Here is a 22,909-nt window from a genome sequence, read left to right as displayed (position 1 = left end):
AGGACAGTGAATGGTTGGCAATGAGGGGTAATCCTTCTTAATGGAGTCCCCAGCCCTCAGATGGATTCAAGTCCACACAGCACACAGATCACATAAAGACACATTTTATTGCATTGACAAAATGGGGAGAAACCTTTATTGTATTCTTAACACACACCCCACCCCCCTCAATCGTTTTTTGAACCCTCCTCTCCCCCGCCCCGTCTATCTTTCTCTATCTCGTCTTGCCCTCATCTCGTTCTCCTGTCTGCTTGTCTTCTAGAGTGTTTCACCCTGACCAGTCTGCGATTTTATCATGCTTGCTTTGGTCATTACATCACAATTATGGAGCTGTTGGTACGGGAGAAATAAGAGATGGAAAAAAAAGAAGAATGGAAAAAAGCGACAGATGAAATGTAGGTCAGTGGAGATGTGCTTGGGGCAGTTTCTCTCTCTGTGTGTCTCTCCCAGGGCCAGAGCTAAAGAGGCTAAAAGAGACCAGGGGTGAAAGTGCCTCTCTCTCTCTCACACACACACACACACCTGCCTCCGTTCCATCTTGCACACACTGACAGTAACAGCGTTACCTTTTAGAAAACCACTCTGATGGCAGATGCCTATGACTGAGTGTGATGCTAACTGTGACTGACAAGGGTGGCTCTTTTCAGCATTGAGTGGAAAGACACTCACTTCTTTATTATCTTGTCGTTTTGGGTTGTTGGGGGTTTTTTTTTTGAAGTTTTATTTCATTTATTCACATTTTGTTAATATTTTACGAAGCACAGCACCAGAGGTCACCATGAGTCAGTCCAGGGTCAAAGATTAGCTTTGGGAGGGTGGGGGGCAGGTTTTTCCTCTATGAGTTTGAGAGTGTGCTGAGGTTGTAAATCAGCTGGCAAACACTGAAACATAAAAAAGGAGACAGATGGCTTAATTATCCCTTCATAGTTGGAAATTCACCAGGAAAGATCATATGTTACCTTAAATGACTTTATAACAAGTTTTTAGAAGCATTATCTCATGTCCTACTAACACTCTTTCACCCTTTTTACTGTGTTAAAGCTTTCCCATCTGACGACAAAGCAACTGACACCGGTGTTTTGTAAGTGTATAAAGCACTGGCTACAATGGCTTTACAAACCAGTCAATCACCTGCTTGATATATTTATTTAATCCATCATTGTGATACTCAAGTTTTGATTGTCGTGACTGGGTCGTGAACTTTTGAATTTTCCCTCAAAGTAAAATCCTGCTGGTTAAAAAAACATCTTAAATTGTAAGTTTGCATATTAAAAATAATCCTGCAAAATTAGTTAACGCAGTTATCAACATGATTAGAAATTCAGAGAACCTGGCTGAAATTTTGATCACACACGCGGACATTTTAATACCTTGCAGCATACACCTGCTTAGTCAACACACAGTGTAGCGATGGTCACAGAACACAGACCTTCTCTTTCATTGTCCAGTTCAGCATTTCAGTGATTCTCTGAGGAAGGACAGCACCCCACCCTGAAAATCATCCCCGAGACACCTGAGATGCCTACTGTGATTTGAGCTGCACTTCTTTTGTTGTATAAGCTATTTTCACCTTTCTATGAGTACCCTGGAGAGAAGCAAAATGTTTTATCGTCGTTTTAAACATAATTACCTTCAATATAACTGATATAAGAATCGTAGCTGTGTTATTTAGTGCAATCACTATGATTCAGTGTGAACATCTGCAGAGGTTGAAGTGACAAAGTATCCTGCTGGGTGCAGTGATCCATGCACATGTGCAAAAACTGTTAAAGTTTCAACAATTCAATAAATTAAAAAAAGGAAAAAGAAAAGCTTCCATTCAATAGTTCAATAAGGACAGTGTGTGTGTGTGTGTGTGTGTGTGTGTGTGTGTGTGTGTGTGTGTGTGTGTGTGTGTGTGTGTGTGTGTGTGTGTGTGTGTGTGTGTGTGTGTGTGTTCATATTTAGAAATTCTTTTAAACATTTTTAAAGGAATTTGTTTTTGAGAATTTGGTTTAAACTTAAGTGCAATCATGTGTTTCTTTATTGTTTGTCATTATCAGGCAAATGCATATCTCTCATTTAGTAGCAAATTGTACTTCTTTTTTTAAACCAAATTTAATGTTTTTTTAAACGTTTGCTTTGCACGCCAAAAGTAACCTTTATTCATGAAATCTACTCTGCAGCCATATGAAAGATTCTGCAGAATTATAAAGCCTTGACTTGTAATTACTTTAGTCAACCGATAATGAGAAAGTGTTAGTGTGTTAGTGTGTGTTTCTATGGATTTTATTAAATCAGTAAAAACGAAACAGCACCAGTGGATCTATTCTTGCTGGGCAGAATGTTAGATCTCTATAAATACGAGACCAGATCAAAGACTAACTGTTTATGTGTATAGATGAAAAGTGCCTAAGTCGTATAAGATTGTTGTAATTGGAAGGTGAGGTTAAAAACTTCGCGGAGACTGCCTGTGTCTCGCACTAAGAGTGGGTTCGGGCTGTGCATGTGTGTGCGCGTGTTTGTGTGTGCAGGTTCCAGGCTGCAGGCTGAGAAGGAGAGAGTGGGAGGAGCGGAAAGTGCTCCAGTCCAATCCGGGCCGCCGGGTAAAGCTCTCCTATACGCTCTTCCCTCCCTCAGCCCCCAGAAAATAGTGAAACCCTCCCATAGAGGTGAGAGCGCAGATATCATGAGAAAAGCGGCCACACAACCAGAGCGCACAGACCGACGCACCAACCGACCTCAGCCCGCCTCCCTGCGCCCCGCTCTGGGATGCTTTTAGCGCAGAGACGCTTCCACTCAGGGCAGCCAGTGGACGTCGACGCACATCATCTACACTCCTTTCGTTGTTGTTTTTAACCGAGGATCTTTCACCACCACCACCACCCGTAGCCCCTTCTTTTATTTTAAGTGTTTGTTTCTTCATGACTGCTGCTTTGGGAAGCGAGCCTCAGCACCAGCTCCAGCAACACCGACACGATGCGAGGTAAGACCATCCCACTGTGCTCGCACTTTCTCCCACTTAACACACAGTCACACGCGGCACGACGAGCTTTTATCACTCATTTAGCTTTGAAAGTTTATTCTGGGAGGTTTAGGCGAAAATCTGAATTTGTCTCTTTTTTTCAATGTTAAGCTTAAAGCAGTGTGTTTGGGGTTCTCTGCAATCTCGTCAGCCACCTTAAGTAGTCTGTAAAGTTTATTTGGATCCCTCTCCGTGTGTGTTTTGACTCAGGAGCGTGTGTGTGGAACAGGCGCGCGTTCCTGCAAATTTTACTGGAGTCTGGGATTGGAAATTAAAAGTGCCGCATTATATTTAGCTTAATCATTTGAGCTCCACTCCACACCGGCGGAAATTGCGGATAGGGTGGTAGATCGGATTAGATTAGCCCATGTGCAGAAGAAAAAAGGGAGAAAAAAAACTTTATTCTGTTATGTTCTGATGGTAAACTTTATTGAATGCTTCAGGGATGTGCACTTTCAAGCGCTCCACTAACCCATTTTCCCGACTCTCTGCGCCGCGCTGAGAATGTTGAAATTCATTATCAATGCCGTCCTCTGGACGCTCACGCGCACGCAATAAGCAAGACCTGTCTCGCGCACGGTGATACACAGGGACACTCGCGCACAGGTCATTTTGCCCTTAGCCTTTTGCTCGACGTTTAAATTCCATTAACAGCAGAAAATGCGCGTTTTTCGTTTCTCCTTCATGACTATTTGCAGTTCATTAAAAGTCCAGCGCGAAGGCTTTAATATTTAACCTTATTATTATCAGCTTAGTGTTTTGGAATTCGCTTTATTTACTCTCGACGTTGTGCAATTACCGCTGGCGCTAAAGTTGCAACACTCGTTCAGCTGGATGATTTGAACTCTCATTTATAAGCCAATCTGTTTTAACTGGCCGGACCGCTTCTTACTGGCCTCAGAAATAAGTTAATTCGTTTATGAGGTGGCCTTTATGATGCCTGAATGTTCCTATATTGGAGGTGAGAAATTATTGGAAAATTTTGATCCAAGGGTACAAAGTCGCCTTCAAAGTAAAGGCATGTCACAGAAATCCACGGCCTGTGATTTGTCAAATTATAGCTTATAGCTTTTAGCTTAAAAATAAAATACTCGTTACGTTTCTTTACACGGAACAATATTGTTATCATATACATATACTGTATGCATGTTCGGTCAGAATAATTATTAAGCAAACTTGCGTCACCGTTATTTTAACCTGCTTATTAGTTATGACGATAAACAACAATACACTGTAATCGGATTATTTTATTGCAGTTATTACTTAGAGAAAAAAGGTCAAACATCAATCTATTCATGTGTCCATGTCATGTAAAGATGTAAAGCTATCTGCTGCCTCAGCTCCAGGCCATCAAACCTTAGGCAAGAAAAAAAAAGAAAAAACAGGAGGCCAAACATCTTTTCCTCTTACTCTCTTTCTGCAATCCCATGGCAAACTCCTCTGTCACACACCTTGTATTTTATCCACATTTTAATGGGCCTTGCGACTACTCTCGTGCATGGGAGGCTTTGGAGGGGTATACCAAAAGCTCCTGCTTTCACTTAATAGCCATGGTTGGCAGAAGAGGCCCCTGAAGCGTCTCTCTCACCCCTTTTTTACCATGTCTATCTCTCTCTTTCTCCCTCGCTCTCCATCTTCCTCTCTCCCTCTGCACGCCCCAAAGGGTTTTGTCAGATAGAATTAAATCAGTGTGGGCCGTGCGGCCCCCACTCCCAACCTGTGTGTGCGCGCGTCTGTGTGTGTGGAGTCTCGGCTGCCCTTGCACAGAAACGTGCTCACAACCACAAGGTTTTAAAAAAAATAGAGGCCCCTCATGAGCCGTGGTAATTATCATTTAACAATAGCCACAGCTCCTGAAGCCCTGACCGAAGATGTGATGTCACGCCATCGCCCGGCCTGGAAAAGCCAGAGAAACAACATATAATATAATCATAAGAGGCCTTTTCTGCTTCTCTGAAAACGAAGCTGGCTCAGTGCTGTGTAGGATGTTGTAAACAGGCTCATTATCTCTGTATTTTCAACAGCAATGTGGTGAAGCTCTGCTGTAAGAGGTGTTCCGTTAAAACCCATCAAATGACATTAGAAACAGTGGCAAGTGGCCATATATATGTGTTTAAGTGGCAACAGAGTTTTAGTTTTTACGTCTCTATAATAAGACAATAAATGAAATATAATTAAGTAATTATGCCCTATTTATTTGGATGAATCGTTTTAGTTATTGTAAATGAATGTTTGATTTTTTAAAGTAATTTTTTGCAGAAATTAGTTTAACCTAAAGAATGTCTGAGCTAATCAACAGCAACCTCCTACCAAATCATTTATTAATGCCATAATCAATAAGAGATCAGAGCCCTTCTGTGAGATTAGCATATGCGTGCTTGGAAACATACACAGCATCACACAAGCATGAACTGACATGTATTCTGCAAGTGAGTAGCTTCCTGTGTTACTCAGTGATCCCCACAGTCTACATTATCCCGTGGATGTGTATCCTTTTTATTACTGTTATAAGCCTAAGAGCTTCCAAATGCACCCGGGTCAGGCAGGTCCACAAGTTCAGCGATGGAGGGAGCAACAGTGGAGGAGGGGCTCGCAGGGCCACTTCTCCTCTGTTAGCAGTATGCGCCAATCACCATCTCTCATTCTCCTAACACTGTGGGATAAGATGGGATGACAGGAAGTGGAAGAGTATGAGAGCACAATAAAGTAATAAGATAATGGCAGGAGATCCAGAATAATGTGTGGGGGGGGGTCATTAAAAATATTTATCTCAAATCTACAAGAATTAATGGTCATTTCCATTTCTGGCATTATTTATGTTACCTTGAAAGGCAGCATGTGCACACATTAAAAATCCGAAAGCTCTGAAAACGCACACTGACACAAACAGCTGCAGTACTACGCATGACGGCCTCATGCCAATAGAATTAGTCCCATCCTGCTTTGCTTTAGAGACTCGTTTGCGAATTGATTTGTCCAGTTCGAAAGCATCCCGGGATCAATTTTTAGTCAAAGACAATGGAAGTTGTCTGTTTAGATAAATCCGTGGCACACAACTGAAATGGCTTTAGTTTACACTGGAGTCTAAACATCTCTCTTTTCTTTTTTTTTGTATTTTTTCATGTTTGTTCCTATAATTTCTTTTTTTTTATAACAGTAGAAACTATTAAAGAAGCACCTCCACCATTTAGTGCTTGTTGGCTGTCTGTGTTCAGTGTTTACTGTTGTTTTTCTCCTGAGCACAAACAAGCGGAAGGCCGATGTACAAGCACATGGATGACAACACAGGAAGACTCATGTGAATACATAGAAATGATGCAGAATAATAAACACAGATGTTCACAGCTACACTGTGATTACATTTAACTGCCAGTATTTGTATCATGTGCCATTAAGGGGGATAAAGTAAAGGTTAAAGATCAGTGGCGCTGAGTTGTGCCTGTGTTTCACTTTCAGTACCAACTATGAGTAACAACATGCAAAATATAAGTTGCCATTATTCGTACTGATTTAGAAACTGAGCCCAAAACTTAATTTACACCAAATCACTGCTTTCCATTGTCGCCATGAAACCTCTTTTTGTGCACCCGGTCTGGGTGAATCTTTGCTTTGCACTGTTATCACTGCATGTGTGGTCTGTTGTCCAGCTCGGTGTTGTTGATTGTGTTGTTTATTGTGTGTTTGTGCTGAGTAATGGTCTAGTGTTATGTAAGAAGAGAGGAGAGATTACCCCAAGCTCATGCAGGCCACACTGTTAATCCCTCAACACAGCCCCACTGACTGAAACGGGTACCGGCACCAGAGTGTTGTTGCGACACACACACTTACACACTCATTTTGCATTCAAGACTCACCGTCTACTCTTCACCTAGTGTGTCTTACCTGACCTTTAGATTTTTTTTCAAGCCATCTACTTAAAACATTCCACCATGCTTTGTGCGTGCGTGTGCTGCCTGGATAGCACTTCTGCGGTCCCACTGAGCCACTATCATAGCCTGTGTTTGTTTTGCATGCGCTCAGCATGCACCCAGTGTTGGTTTTATCCCTCCGCGGCCGTCTAGGGGAGCCTAGGCGAACTGTTTTTCCTCCTCAGTCAATTCTCCCTCTTTCTTAAATCTTTCCACACACAAAGCGTGGGCTACACGGCACGCTTCAGTTTGTGTCTCCACTTTATCTTAGCCGGGAGGGATTTCTGCCTGAACCACTCCTAAACTCTAAATCTGCCTTGAAGTCATAGAGTCCTCTGACAGCTCCTTCTGTTTTGTCAGTTTTACTCATCCATGAAGGCAGCGTGTCTCAGTGGACGCACAATGATATTCAATATTCACATTTTCCTCTGATTTACACTGAAGTAAAAACCGGGGGAAGAGGGTGACTGCGCTTATTAAACACAGAAAGCGAGTAAAATATGACAAAGATATCATTGGAGGGGTTCCTTTTATAGGAAAAATATGCTCACATCAAAAGTGAGAATTATCATATCATAACAAATCAGGTTCTGGGGAGAGGGACATCGAGTGCACCGACTGATAGTCCAAAGTCAGTGAGCATTGCGCACACACTTTTACAGTAAATTCTGATTTCTGCTACTCTAGAACAATGTAGAGATTTGGTCATTTATTCAAGTTTAGTCACTTTATGAGTCAGTTCATTTCGTTTTTAGGAGGTTTCCTTTTTTCTATCTGCTTAAAGACCATGAATCGAGCTAAGAATCTATATGGCGAATACACAGAAAACGAAAGGCGAGACAAACAGAATGAGAGAAGGGAGACTATGAGCAAGTGAATGAGTGAGATAAGAAAAAAAGAGGGCAAGTATGAGAGAGAGAGAGACTTAAGAGTTATATAATAGTGCAAGTGTGGACGCTTGTGTGCGTTTGCCTAAGCAAGTTAGTGTGTGCTTGTATGAAATGGTGAGTTAGGGTGCAAAACTAAATTTTCTTGCATGCATACTGGTGCAAATGCACACAGATACAAGCTATCCTGTTCTCATAGCACTTGCACATTCTAGCTGCCTGAAGCAATGAATAACATGCAGTACCTGTTATAGAGGTATCCAAAGTCCACGCTTGCTAACCACCTATCAGACTTCAGCTAACATTCAAAGCAGATTAGTCCATAAACTAAAGGTGTGTGTCAGCTTACCCTCTACGCTACGCATAATCATATACGTATATGATTTGATTATGCACAGCACTGATTACTTGGAAGTGCTGCAAGGCCCTTACTTTTAAGAGGTTTTGCACAAAAAGTGGACTCTGGCTCTCCAAAGTTATAGACAAGATGTGAAGATGACAGAGGAAGTGGCACATTATATCCCTATACTGTGAAGGTGTTCTCTGCAGAAAGCTGCAATAAGCCTATAATATGACTTAGCCTACTGCGGCATCTTTTCTTAATGACAAAGATTAGCCTGTTTTAGTGCTTGTAATCTCATTGAAGGGACTCTTATTAGGTCTGCCTTTCTTCCCTCTCTCTATCTCTATCTCTCAGTTACTGTGTCCAAGTCATGAGATACTTCTCTTAACTCTGTGCGTGAGAGTACTCACATATGTGTGTGTGTGTCCACAGCACTTGCTGTTGATGTGAGGGATCTTGCCATTCACAAAGAGAATGCAATTCTGAAACCAAGACGGCTGCCGCTGTTGCTGCTTTTGCTCACTTAACTCAGATTTAATGTTCATAACGCATTCTGTTAAATCATCCCGCTAGAGACAAAGAGAGAGAGAGAGAGAGAAAGAGAGCAGGTAAAGAGCAGAGCAGGCTGGGTCGAGCCGAGCTGAGTTGTGTGATAGTCTTTGTGATCAATTTGCCTCTATGAGAGATGCCCCTGGGGCCACTTTGGGGAGAACCTTGTTAGGCTGAGTTAAATTGTTGCCCGAGGCGAGCTATTAGCGGCCATCCCTGGGAGAGGACACACACACATATAGGCACACATGTGCATGCTCACACACTCACTTAAACAGAAGCACTGAAACACAAGTACATTGAAACCTTTTTAGTACACGCGTAAACTCAAAGGGAACTCGTTCATATGCTCGTGTTCACACTCGAGCTGACAGCCTGTTTCACTACCAGGGGTTTCATGAACTCACAAGCAGCAGGGCAAGAATCTCTAACTCAACACTTTGGCTCTCTGGTCTTGAAAGGTGTTATGCAAAAAGAGAGAAAGAAAAAAAAAAGCAGCAAGTAATAGCTGGAGGTATCACTGCAACATTTAAATTGAAAAAAAGGACATTTTGGTTGAATGCTTTGGGAAATGTTGAGCAGAAACCAGAGTGGTCCTTTAAGAAAGCATTTATTTTTTGTTTGATCATTATTATTAATAAGATAATGGTTAAACAGTTTTAAATCACATCGTCTCTCTTTACATAATGTCAGGTATTTTTATTTTAGCTTGTGGAAGAACGTCTTACCATGTACACCCTTCTTTTAAGGGTCAGATTATTTAATGAAGTTAAAAATCATATTTTCTAGAATAGCAGAGACTTTATATTAAAGGCATATGCTTAAATAAAAGCTGTTAGCTTCTGTTCACCCCTACTCAACAGTAGGACGAATATGTGTATGCAGTTATTAAAGCTGTATTAAAGCTGTACAAGTGTATCAGATGCAGAAGTAAGCCTTGTTAACTGAATTTAAAACAGTCCCACAGACGGGTTTTCCATCCTCTTCTCCGTACTCTAATTGTTAGCTAGTCACATTAAGTGCTCCCCTTCTCGTCAATGCTTTAAAGTCCATTCAGCTTCTCTCATCTTGACACTGCCGTTTCCCTGATTTTATCTGCTCGTCAACTGATTATCACTAGAAAGGATGCGACTCTGACAAAACTGCGGGAAAATTTTTCTCTGCCTTATGTAAGAAGTGAGAGCAATTTCTGCCCATCTCTCCATGGATGTCCCTCTCTTTCCATTTCTCTCTTACACTGTGATAGCCACCTTTTCTCTCCCTTCCCCCTCAGTCAGACACACACACACACACACACACACACACACACACACACACTGTCATCTACAATTAGACTCAAGAGAAACACCATAGTAGGAGGAGCGTGAGGTTAAGCAAGAATGGCCGATGCTAACATAGTGTTATTTTCTCATCTCAGGAATAAAGCGATGGTTTCTTAGTCAGTGTTTGTGCAAACATATTCTTCCTCGCACCGACTCGCTTCACCCAAACAAAGCTTGAACACTGCTCAGTGTTTCACAGCTCAGTGTGCGTCATAGGTGTCTGCTAGCATGAGGGCAAAGGTGCGAGATGAAATGGAAAAAAGAGAGAGAGAGAGACTGAACTCTAAAGAGTCTTTTTGCTTGTGTTTTCCTGTGTGTATGCATATATTATCACTGCCTGATTTTAGAATGGTAATGACCAGATGCAGGCCTCTCACACTTGGACTTGTTCCTTCCACTCTGATTTCTGAGTCTTTAAGGAAAGGTCAGAGGCTATCAGGGCCTCATAGGTCACCCGGGTGGTTGGAGTGTGCACGCCTGTGTACAGTGACCATGAGAGGGGTTCAGTTTACCCCGTGGATTCTTTTCCCACACCTCTGTCTCCTTCTTATCTATTTGAGGACACATGCTGCACTGGATGGGAGACTATGTGTGTGTGCATGTGCGTGCATGTCTGTGCGTGTATTGGATTTAGGATGGGAGCAGTGTGACCATAAAAATCATACTGTAAAGTCTGCTTTTTTTGAAAGTGGTATGCAGTAATGTGTTCTTTCAAGCATGTCTCAATGTGCGTCTCTGTCTGTCTGAATGTGTCTCTGGGAGCATGTTGGGGTGCATGTGTGTGTGTGTGTGTTCATGCCTGTGCATGTGAATCGATGCTCTGGATTACAGCCAGTGGCCCCCTTCTGTTCCCTCTCCGCAGCGTCCAATCACACCACGGCACAATATTCTATGAGCAAACTGCAGCTGATCCCAGACCTGCTATCTGAGCAATTACCCAGAGTGCTTTGGGGCCGCACGGCAAGCTGGACAAGCTCATGCCCTCTGACATATAGCATGGGGGGAGGGCGAGAGCGGCACTGTTTTTTTCTGACACTTTTATGCGTGTGTCTATGTATTACATCAGGAAGGGGGTTGATGACGATATACCAATGGGAAAAGCAGAGGCGGGGGTATTTAATGTATGCTTTTGCAGCAACAGTATGACTGTAAGTACTACAAAATGGACAAAGACATGTTTGGCGACAATATCTATCACCAAAACTCAATGCACAGCAGACTGTGGAAAAGAAGGGACCGGTGCACGGCTGTGCCAACTTACAGTATTTTAATGAGGCTGTTTCATGTCAGCATTATCTTTATTACTTCAGGCCAGGTCTGAGGTCAGTTTGCATCTAGAAGGCTGAAGCTGGATAATTGTTTCAGTTCTGATTTTTGCAAGTTGTTCCTAAATTAGTGTTACAAGCACCAGAGCTGACTCGAAATCAGTGAAACTTCACCTAAGATATAAACATTATTTTAAAATGAATAGAAAAAGCAGACCCAGCTGGGTATTGAACCTTAAATATGTTTTGTCCCAAAGAAACAAACAGAAGCCAGAGAAAACAGCACTAAGCATTGTTAAACTTCGAAGGTCAGGATTAAGGAGAGAATAGACAATACAGACAGCGACGACTGAGGAGGAATGTGTGCATCTAGCCGGGCCACAGGGCTCCTAAAAAATTAATTTGTGGTAAGTACTGAAGGCTGAAAAACGGAGCAGAAAGTCAATCAGTCCTTCATATATATATATATATATATATATATATATATATATATATATATATACACACACACATATACACACACACACACACATATATATATATATATACACATATACACACACATATATATACACATATACACACACATATATATACACATATACACACACATATATATACACATATACACACACATATATATATATATATATATATATATATATATATATATATATATGTGTGTGTGTATTTTAATGTTTCAGACAGTAAAACAGGAAAGAGGGAAAGTGTGACAGCACACACGAGCGCAGAGGTCCGTTTGAAACCATATGCCGTGGCAGTGTTTCATTGATTTTAATGGGACAGTATGATGTGGAAACATGACAGGAAACACAGGGGAGATAACCCAAGAAGCACTGCTATAAACTATTCCCAGCTGTGTGCATTAATCCGCTCAGTGATCACGCCACCAAAAAGTTTCCTCAGTGTTTTTCATCATTGGCAGAGAAGGAGAGAGAGGAGAAAAACCTCCGCTTGTTCCTCTAAGTTCTGTGAGACAGGGAGACAGAGTTTCACTGAGAGATGGAAATAGATCATGAAATACAGAAACTGAAATGATTTCCCAGTCACACAGCCACTTACAGCGAGGAGGAACACACGAATGAAAAAGTCAAACAGACTGAAGTGGAGTGGATGGTGAAAAGTGATAGCATAATTCACAGTATATAGACATCTAAGACCAGCGCCGGAGCTGTTCAGATTTAACAAGGAGGGGTGTTGGTGGGGGGTAAAGTGCTGATCTCCTTCATTTTCCCAGAAGATATCACGTTAACTGGGAAGAAGCTATGCATATTTTTTAATGAAGTGGAGATACCACCCACATTCATCCCCAACAAATCAACCCCTGGGACTACAGTAGGAGTCATGTTTGCATTTCTGAAGTGGCTTACACTGGCAAAAGTTACGGCAGGAAAGTGAACACCAGTCTCTGGTGTGCACTGTGTCGCTGTAAACTGCGTGATATTGTGTGCTGCTTCAATACATTTCTCTTGTAGACCCATCCTGCAGGCTAAATGAATGAAACATGCATGTCCATTCTGCCCTTTTGGAAACACACACCCATACTTGCACACACATACATGCAACTCAGACTTGTCTAGCAACACCTAGTGGCCTCACTTTGCTGTTACATTGTCAATATAAACAAGCTCCTTTCAGATAGCTGCTTCATTCTCTGTGCATCTACGTGTGCATTAACTCTCAGCAAGCCCTGTGTGTGAGCTACTTATGTGCTTTAGAAATAAGTATTGCTAAGATATTGGTGCAAGGCTGCTGCTTTTTTTTTCCTGTAGTGCAATATGGATAATTAGGACTCTATTTAGGGAAAGGGCCAGCCCAGGAAATTCACAGGAGATCCTCACTTCATTAAAAATCAATTATCACAACACACGTGCTGGTGCAGTACAACCCTCAGCAACACACACTCACACACGTGCGTGACTCACATTACAGCAACTATCTTTGCCTTCCCAGATTCTTAAGCGAAATTCATCTCTAGTTGGTTCGCTCCATCTTTTTCTCCCTCAAGAGATTGTGCAGGCCTGATCCTCCTCTTAGCTGAGGAATCGCCAGCACTGCAGTCCCGTTCTTACATAATAACCTCAGGATAACGCTCGTGCTCCGGCTGGCTGAGGACCTTGTCACTCACTGGGTCAGCTCCGGTTGGAAAAAAGTTCCACCCACCCTCAAGAAAGGCATGTGGCTAGGAGCAAAACAATTTCCAAAAACAGAAATGAGTGGCTGGTCCTCTAAGAGTGGCTAGTGGAAGAACTGCAATAGACTTGTTCATGTTAAGCTTTCATCTTTAGAAATTTATTTCCACCGCTTCTTTTAAGGTTTAAGTTTGCTTCTGTAATGGAAAATCATGAAATCCAACGCCCAAGAAGTATTATCATACATTCCAACTTTGAAAACAATAAGAACGCAGCTTTTTCTAAACAGCCAACAGATAAACGCGTCTTTAATTCTGCTACATGTATAATCCACTGCTGCAGCTACAGTATAGTCTGTATTGTTGACTGGATGTGGAAGTGGGAGTCCTTAAGTGAACAATTCAAAAAACCTCCGCTTAGGGAGGGCGACAGGACGAACGGTGATGATACACCGAGTTGGCTCCAAACACCAATGACATCATTTCCTTTAAGATTGTGACAGCTTAGCACATCATCGCGGTGACAGCCAGACGAGTGCAGAGAGTGGGTGGTCACCCTGGCAACAGCTATGCTGTCATGACCGTCTCCCTATATCCTACCTGACAGTCCCCATTGGCAATGAGCACAACACACACACACACATAGACACAGTAAACAATGCATACACCCACACATACACTCACACACACACACACACACACACACAATTTACCAAACACACACAGACATGTGCACATACTTTATCTTTCTGAGTCTTTTTTTATAAGTGAAATGCTCACTCAAACCATCCCTGAAACACACACAGAAACAATGCACATGCCCACACGCCCATGCTCTTTTGGGCATAATGATTTGATACAAAGACAAATACAAATACAATCTCCCATGGGGTAAAAGGAATTCAGTCAAGATATAATGTAATCGGTGTAGAGGACGAGGAAAAAATGTAAAGCACTTGTTCTGAGAAATCAACAGAAATAATAACGCCGTATATCCACATCAGACAGCAGCAGGTGTGGGCTGAACGCATTCAGATTGTCTAAACCCACGGAGATTAACTTGCTTCACGATTAACATTTTGATCAAAGAGTTTGACTAAAAGTATGGGACTAACAGTGCCAACCGGAAAGAATAAGAGGATTGCGAGAGCAAAGAATAATTAGAAGCATGGCTGATGCACTGTTGTACTGTCTTCTGGTTATACGCAAAATGTGGTCTGTTGATACCGGCCATGTCCTGGGTGCAACTGACCTGTTTTACAGACTAAAAATAGGGGTGCACAGGCCGCGTTCATTGACAGCTCTGTGTATGTAGTCTGTGTGTCATCCCAGTCCAGTGCCTTTCTGTGACCCAGTTTGGAGAGCTGGCCGAGAATTGGTGGAAATGGGTCACAGCTTGGGCTGCACCAGAACTCAGAGTATACCTGTGATACCTTAAGCACACATTCAAACAGTGTGTCATTTTGTTGCTAGGGCTGTCATGGGTGGTCCCCTGAGACGGATCAGGAGTTACTAGAGATAGATAAGGGGATTAAAGGCCCTTTTACATCATCAGTTATAACTATGGAGATATGTGTAACAATACATCTTGAATCAGAGTACATAGTCCAGGATCATGGCAGCATGTAAAAAACGTTTCATGTCTCTCAGTGGCCACCAGGGGGCGGATAGGCAAAAATGAATATATAAATTTAGATATTTATTTATACATATATAAAGATGCTGTTTCATTCTAATTAAAGAGAAAAAAATCAATTACCTGGGTAGATCTACTCCTATGCCCTGTTAAAAAATTACTTTGAATATGCAAATATGTTTGGGTTATTTTTGCATTTTTTTATAGCAGATGTCAGTGTTTAATCCTGGCTCTGTTTTCCAAAGCTTTCCACACCTAAAACTGAGAGAAAGCATAGAGTAACGTTTCACTTTCTGGAAATTTTTAAAACATTTGAAAGCTTCTTTTTTTTTTTAGTGCTCCTGAAACAGATAATAATAATGGATTGGATTTATGTAGCGCTTTTCAAGGCACCCAAAGCGCTTTACAATACCACTATTCATTCACACACTGCCCTGGGGTAGACTGACAGAAGCGAGGCTGTCATATTGCACCATCCAACACCAGTAGGCGGTAGGGTAAAGTGTCTTGCCCAAGGACACAACGACCAGGACAGAGAGCCCGGGGATCGAACCCCCTGAGCCACGGTCGCCCCGTACAAGAAGTAACACTGAAGGGCAGGGGGATTACATTGAAGTGATTGTACCTGCGCAGTTGCTAGACAGAAAACTGCTTCCATTGATCCTGACAAGAGATTATCCAATTATGTATACTGCAAACTCATTCTGCCAGACACTTAGCATATATACATATACATATATATATATATATACATATATATATATATACATACACACACACACACACACATACATACATACACATATATATATATATATATATATATATATATATATATATATATATACACACATATACACATACATATACATATATATATAAAAACAAAAAAAAACACCCAGCACGCCCCTGCGGGCGGTTTATCCTTCAAGCTCGGGTCCTCTACCAGAGGCCTGGGAGCTTGAGGGTCCTGCGCAGTATCTTAGCTGTTCCCAGGACTGCGCTCTTCTGGACAGAGATCTCCGATGTTATTCCTGGGATCTGCTGGAGCCACTCGCCTAGTTTGGGAGTTTTTATATATATATATATATATATATGTACACATACCCACAATCAACTCTGCCAAACCAAAGCACCTACACAAGATCAATGAAATACAAAATTAATACTACACAAATCCAAAACTTGTAAGCTCTTCAGTGTGCACACAGATACTTTAGACATACATCCATCGATGTTGTACGAAAGGTTTGGTGGCACGCACGAGAGGAATCAAATTTACAAACACGAACATACGTTATATCTGAACTTCTCAGGAGATTCCTAAAATGTACAGAATTTCCCACAGTATGCAAGGAGATTACATGTGAATGGCTATTTCAGCTGTGGCTAAGCCAGCGCTCAGCAGAGGAGGGGAAGGAGCTCGTCGGGAAATAATTTAGGATTAGATAGGCTGTCTAATCTCTTTATAGAGACTGCCATCTCAGCAGCATACCTACCTACCTCTACACCTATGTCATATCTCTTAACAGGAACTGCAGCTTTCACTTTCCATACAGTATGGACGCTAAGTTCAAAGGCACCCATGACAGGTGCTCGTGTGTGTTGAAATAGTTTTTGTTGTTTATATTCAGTGCCTTTGGTTGTGACTGTACATGGAGCTGCCTATACACAGTGAGTAAAACCTAAAATGAACAAAACGTAGTTCAGTTAGTGCACATGTAGATTAAGGGCTGCTAAACACTAACAGCATTTGAGTTGGTGGACCAAATGTGTTTGCATATGCGTGTGAGTGTGTGTTTGAAAGAGAGAAAAGATAAAGGTTGAAGAGTATGTGTGACCCTTTGGTGTTTTCTCATTATGGGCAACCTTTCTAACCCGCAGGGGTCTGTCCTTTAAGCGTAACACAAAGAATACACATGCACAATCTTGTTACTTTGTGCGTGTAACCGTGTGTATGCAGTCCTTGGTGTCCCATTCATTAGAAAACTCGTAGAAGCACATAATAATTGCCCAAATGTCACTGTGCCCTTGTGAATTTGAAGTTAACGTGACACAAATGCAGTATGCAGGCACACTGTTATCTCAATGAGGTCGTACACCCAACTGGGTTATGTACATTTACCATCAAATTAGACCACCAGCCGAGGTCTGACATCTGTGAGATGACTCAACAAGGTGTTCACAAAACTCCAAACTAGGCCGTATCCATCTGATTAGTAATGCAAGTCTTTCTTGTTCTCGCTTTTTTTCTTACAGCCCAAATCGAAGTTATACCATGCAAAATCTGCGGAGACAAATCATCAGGAATCCACTATGGCGTCATTACATGTGAGGGATGTAAGGTGAGACTCTATGTGGCTGAATCAAAGTCTGATTCATTTGCTCAGAAACATCATATAGTCTATGCTTGACGGGTACCTGAAGACTGTATTCTCTGCTGACATGTAACCAGGGTTTCTTCAGACGTAGTCAGCAGAACAACGCCGCCTACTCCTGCCCCCGCCAGAGGAACTGCCTCATCGACAGAACAAACCGCAACCGTTGCCAACACTGCCGCCTGCAGAAATGTCTTGCCCTAGGAATGTCCAGAGATGGTGAGGTCCAGGAAATACATATTTATATCTATGGTGCATGAGTGTGCAGGCAAATATATGCAAACAAATACATGTGCAACCCTCTCTGTGCAGAACAGCCAAAAATAGGATCATATGCAATCTTATCTGATACAGTCTGAGCTAGTGGAGCAATTTCTTTTCATCCTTCATTTTATTTTTTGTCCCCATAAAGCGGTCAAGTTTGGCCGCATGTCCAAGAAGCAGCGTGACAGTCTGTATGCAGAGGTGCAGAAGCACCAGGCACGGCTGCAGGAGCAGCGGCAACAGCAGACAGGCGAAGCAGAAGCTCTGGCACGCGTTTACTCATCCAGCCTAACCAACGGACTTTCCACCCTTAACCATGAAATTGGGGGCACCTATGCCAATGGTCACGTCATTGAGCTACCCAAAGGTGGCCATGGTAATGGAGCAGGAGTCCCCGGGGGTTACTATGGGATGGATTCCACCCAGCCGTCTCCAGACCAGTCAGGTTTGGACATGTCGGGCATGAAGCACATTAAGCAGGAGCCAGTGTACGACCTGACGCCAGTACCCAACCTGTTCAGCTATGGAGGCTACCAGGAGAGTCAGCTTGGGCCCAATAATGTCAGCATGGGAGAGCTGGGTAAGAAAGCAAAATCATTCAAAGCTACCTGACTTAGCCACGTGGAAATCTGCATGTCTGCTCACAAAGTAGTCCTTTCAGCAGCGTGAGTCAGGGTCCTAATCTGAGAGCCACACAGGAGATCAGACAGGCTTAAATTTACAGCTGACAAGGTGTCATACTACCGTATGCACAGCTAAGGCTGCTAGCACAAGTTAAGATTTATTTAAGATTAAGCACTTCAGGCTGATTCTAGAGAATATAAAATCAAGCAGAAAATGTACAGCAATATAAAAGGACGATAGATTGCCCATAGTACTTGCCACCCAATGTGCACAATGCTTCAGATTAATGTGCAGGTCTGCTTGTACCTAAACTAACACACTCCATATACTCCTATATGCTATATATATAGTAACACTGTGTAGGGAAAGAATACGTGAACAATCGACATGAATGAATAATCTTCTTTTCCAGACCGTATTGCTCAAAATATCATCAAGTCCCACTTGGAGACATGTCAGTACACAACAGATGAGCTGCAGCAGCTAGCCTGGCAGACACATTCCTATGAAGAGGTCAAGATGTACCAGAGCAAGGTGAGGTTTGACTTTATGGCGCCATCGAAACATGACATTTACAATTACAAAGTACCTTATATCTTATACTCTCCCTATATTTGGGTCTTTTTTCCTTTCTAGTTACATTAATTTAATTAACAGCTACTTCTAAAGTACTGAAAAGGATTAAGAACACACACACACACACACATATATAGTTTTAAATGCCGTAATGCTTTGAACTTTCATTCAAACTCAGTTTACTGAGTTAGTGGGGTTTCTTTTACTAGTAATAGAAATGAAACACATTTGAAATCACAGAGCATGTCAGTCATAGAAATAAAAATGTCGTTTATTTTATTTCCTCACATGAAATAACTAGGTACAAAAGTACACAAACATAACCTGGGTCTTTGGTTCTAGCCCCGTGACGTGCTGTGGCAGCAGTGTGCCATCCAGATCACCCATGCGATCCAGTACGTGGTGGAGTTTGCCAAGCGCATCTCAGGGTTTATGGAGCTGTGCCAGAATGACCAGATCCTTCTTCTAAAGTCAGGTGAGCCACGTGAGCAGTTCAGGCCTATCTCTTTATGTAAGCAGAGGTCAAACTGTCAGTCAGCAGACAGTAAATATCCTGTGGCTTCTTACTCTGGTTGGCTTTTAGTGAGTATATCAACTTCAAATTTATCACTCTCTCTCTCCAGGTTGTTTGGAGGTAGTCTTGGTGCGGATGTGCAGGGCATTCAACCCTCTCAACAACACAGTACTCTTTGAAGGGAAGTATGGAGGCATGCAGATGTTCAAAGCCCTAGGTAAGATATTACTAGCTAAACATTTTGTCTTGGTATGAACGAGGAGTACAGCCAAATATTATTAAAAAAAGAAGTGAGAGATAATTTAATTTTTTTTCTTACTGTCTGCCGTTCCCTGTGCGTCCCTCCAAGGTTGTGATGACTTAGTGAGTGCAGTGTTTGACTTTGCGAAGAGTATGTGCTCACTGCAGCTAACAGAGGAGGAGATTGCACTGTTCTCAGCAGCTGTACTAATTTCCACAGGTCAGTGTGAATCTGCTTATAATAATATATTATAATATTATAATAATGCAGGACGCAATGTGCATGGACTTGAATTAAAAACACTTTAAAAATAAGGTAGTGACTCTCTTTACATTATTCTGTATCAAGCAGCATAATCAGTCCTCACCACGTAACATTTTATACAGTGGCCTCACAGCCGTATCAATTTTACATTTTGCCCTTCAATCAACTCTGTCGGCATTAAAAAAGTCTATTCTTCTTTCAGATCGACCGTGGCTGATGGAGCCTCGGAAAGTTCAAAAGCTCCAGGAGAAGATCTACTTTTCTCTGCAGCACATTATGCAGAAGAACCACATGGATGAAGATGCACTGGCCAAGGTAGGGCTGGAACTTATGGTGAGAGAACTTAGAACGGCATAGAAGCCTAAAATGCATGAATCTATAGGCTAAGACCAAAAGGGAAATCAAACATGAAGACAGGATCTCCTTTGGTAGGAAGGATGGGTGATTCAATGGGAAAAAACACAACAGAAGTAGCAGAACAAAGACTGACTTATAGCCTTGTCCTCATCTGCACTTAAATTTCCTCATCCTTGATCATCTCTCTCTCTTGTCCGGCAGCTGATCAGCCGAATCCCAACGTTGTCAGCCCTGTGCACACTCCACACTGAAGAGCTTCAGGCCTTCCAGCAACTCCACCCAGAAACAGTCAATGTCCTGTTTCCTCCACTCTACAAAGAACTCTTCAACCCAGACCCAAACTCTGCCATGGCCATGCCCAAGTGACTGCCTGTGGTCCACATGCAACAAATGACGCCAGCAGAGGACCAAGAAAGTAAGACAGCCGCATCCAACGAGACGAAAGCAGCTATGTCGACTACGTCATCATCGTGGCAACCACATATTTCCGAGCCCCCCCAGGCACATTTCAAGCTGGTGGGTGAGGAGTCATCTGCTAGCAGCTTAGAGTTCCCGACAACAATACTAGGAATGTCCAGCACTTATCCCATTCTGTTCACCGATACAGTCTGAAGAATGTATATACAAATGAAACATGCCCCAGGCCACAACCTGAGCGGGGCTTCCACCTTTCTCCTGAACTGAACTGACTGACCAGTAATGTACAGACTTTAAAATATCTAGGAACAATTTTAAGCTGTCAATCTTTAAACAAAAAAAAAGAAAAAGAAATTGGTAAGTTAAAATGATTTAACTTTGAAAAAATCATTTGAATTATTTTCCATGTGAAGATGGTGAAGCTGGATGGGGGAGGGAACTGTGGATTTAGAGAAGCTATTGTAGATATTCTTCTAGTGGAGAGCGGATTCCAGTATTACTTCTTGTTCTGTTAAAATAAGTTAGTCTTAATTTAAATATACAGCAGTCCACTGTGGCTGACTATACCGTGTCTACGTGTTTTTATTTTATTTGATAGTTTCTTGTGTACAGAATTTGTAAAGTTGAGACTTGTAAAACAACACTGGCTAAAAACCGGGATTCAATTTGGGTTTGTTGATATATAGAAGCCTTGTCTGGATTTTGTTCATATGTAAAGAAGGTACTACATCCTTCTGAACCTATAGTAATGTAAAGAGAGCATATGAAGGATTTAAAAAAATAATAATGGCTACTGCTACTTTTCAAGCTGGAGATATATACAGAAATATTCTATTTTGCAAGAAAAAGAATCTGGCAGATTTGCCATCTTATCAATCGTTTATTTCTCGCTGCAATAATTACGTCCAATAAAAGCTGGACTGCTTTCGAACAATCAGCCACACACAGCTAATCAGAGACTAGGACCTTGCAATGAACCCCAAATCTCTTCCCAAATTCCCCATGCACCCAGACCTTTATCTCTCATGTATTAGGACCTGTCCGTAAAATTCTGGCAGATATAAGTGGATAGAAATCACGGTGAAGGCGTGTATAGCTGTCCACCAAAATAAAGGCAACGAAAAATGAAACAAACCTGAATTGGATTCACAAATTTCCAGTCACTCAAACATGTATGAGTGCTGTATGCCTCATCCCTACAATCACTATTTGCACAATCATTACAGTCCATGGGTGACAAAGACCCTGTGGGCTGTGAATATGTAGGACCCTTTGTCTAAAGAGCAATAATTTTCACACTGCCTTTCTGATCTTATTCCTTTCCTCCTCTTCATGCTTTCAGTTGTTCAGATCAAGGTAGCCGTTTTAACTAAAATGCACTATATTTCACTTAATGGTTATGCCTAACAGTCATTTCCATCGGCGGTACTCATTCCACCACCACAGACTCTGCAGTGTTTTCAGTAAAGAGACCATTGACTTAGAGTTATAAATTAGTCCAGAATAGAATACCATTTAAAGCTGCAATATGGCATTAACAATTTGAAAAAAGGAAAGTGTGATAGACAATCAATTTTTGCTTTTTATGTAGTCATTCCATAATTTTTAGCACTTACATTTTGTCTTAGTTTCTATGTTTTGTTGTTTGTTGGCCACTTTTTAAAAATCACATTGGCTCCACTGGGTATTTATCCAGGCATGTTGTAATTGGTCTTTTCTGGTGAAGGAATAATTTGAAATCTCATTGCGTAGACATGTTTCAGTGGTTTCTACACACTAGAACTAGAAGATGCTCTGTGAATCTCTCCTGTAAAGTTATAAGTGCTGTGAAATCTCAGCAGCGCGGCTAAAGAGCTCTCTTTCAAAATGAGCCCAAAAAAGAGACACTTGACAGAACATTAGCGCATGATGATGATACTTTCATTACCTGAAGACATGTTGGACTGACTAGCGACTAAAAATCGCACTTTTACCTCAGTTTTGAATGCTATGAATAATGGACTCTGATCTAGTGTTATTTAGGCAATTTTAAAACATTAAGCTTTTCTGATTTTTGCAAATGCACAGCGGCCAAATCTTTGACTTTCCATCAAAGTTATGTACCCCTTAAGCCCGCTGGTATGCCTAACATTTATTATCCTTCCATCTTTTTTTTCCCCACGTGGAGAACAACAATGAGGGAGCAAGTACCAATGTTAACGTTAGAAA

At 41.8% G+C, this 22,909-nt stretch overlaps 1 protein-coding gene across 3 annotated transcripts; it reads left to right on the top strand.

Annotated features, from left to right (window-relative positions):
* The first annotated feature begins 2,653 nt into the window (after positions 1–2,653).
* rorb (RAR-related orphan receptor B) lies at positions 2,654–21,267 on the top strand. Of its 3 annotated transcripts, none has more exons than XM_086313772.1 (10): positions 2,654–2,965; positions 17,326–17,411; positions 17,522–17,663; positions 17,857–18,288; positions 18,745–18,866; positions 19,251–19,383; positions 19,532–19,639; positions 19,772–19,882; positions 20,130–20,242; positions 20,486–21,267. In XM_086313772.1, exons 1-10 carry the CDS (start codon positions 2,959–2,961, stop codon positions 20,648–20,650), a joined length of 1,419 nt encoding a protein of 472 aa, XP_086169898.1. In that variant the 5' UTR covers positions 2,654–2,958; the 3' UTR covers positions 20,651–21,267. The 3 variants fall into 3 exon arrangements, with proteins under 3 accessions (XP_086169898.1, XP_086169897.1, XP_086169896.1); XM_086313771.1 differs by lacking the exon at positions 2,654–2,965 and adding an exon at positions 16,445–16,740; XM_086313770.1 differs by lacking the exon at positions 2,654–2,965 and having other exon boundaries at positions 17,289–17,411.
* Positions 21,268–22,909: the final 1,642 nt, after the last annotated feature.

This window comes from Aulonocara sp. 'chitande type north' Nkhata Bay, linkage group LG12 (assembly GCF_057382095.1).
Source record: "Aulonocara sp. 'chitande type north' Nkhata Bay isolate Kocher_YH1m ecotype deep benthic linkage group LG12, A_spYH_male_GT1.1, whole genome shotgun sequence".
NCBI classification, from domain to species: Eukaryota; Metazoa; Chordata; class Actinopteri; order Cichliformes; family Cichlidae; genus Aulonocara; species Aulonocara sp. 'chitande type north' Nkhata Bay.
The sequence above is the reverse complement of the archived record's forward strand: the minus strand, read 5'-3'. Positions and strand labels throughout refer to the sequence as shown.

Excerpts from the sequence above, each read along its gene's own strand:
- rorb (XM_086313770.1), top strand. The coding sequence starts at position 17,289 with ATGCAAGTCTTTCTTGTTCTCGCTTTTTTTCTTACAGCCCAAATCGAA. Across the intron at positions 18,867-19,250 it reads TCAAGATGTACCAGAGCAAG|CCCCGTGACGTGCTGTGGCA; the intron begins GTGAGGTTTGAC and ends CTTTGGTTCTAG. Across the intron at positions 19,384-19,531 it reads GATCCTTCTTCTAAAGTCAG|GTTGTTTGGAGGTAGTCTTG; the intron begins GTGAGCCACGTG and ends CTCTCTCTCCAG.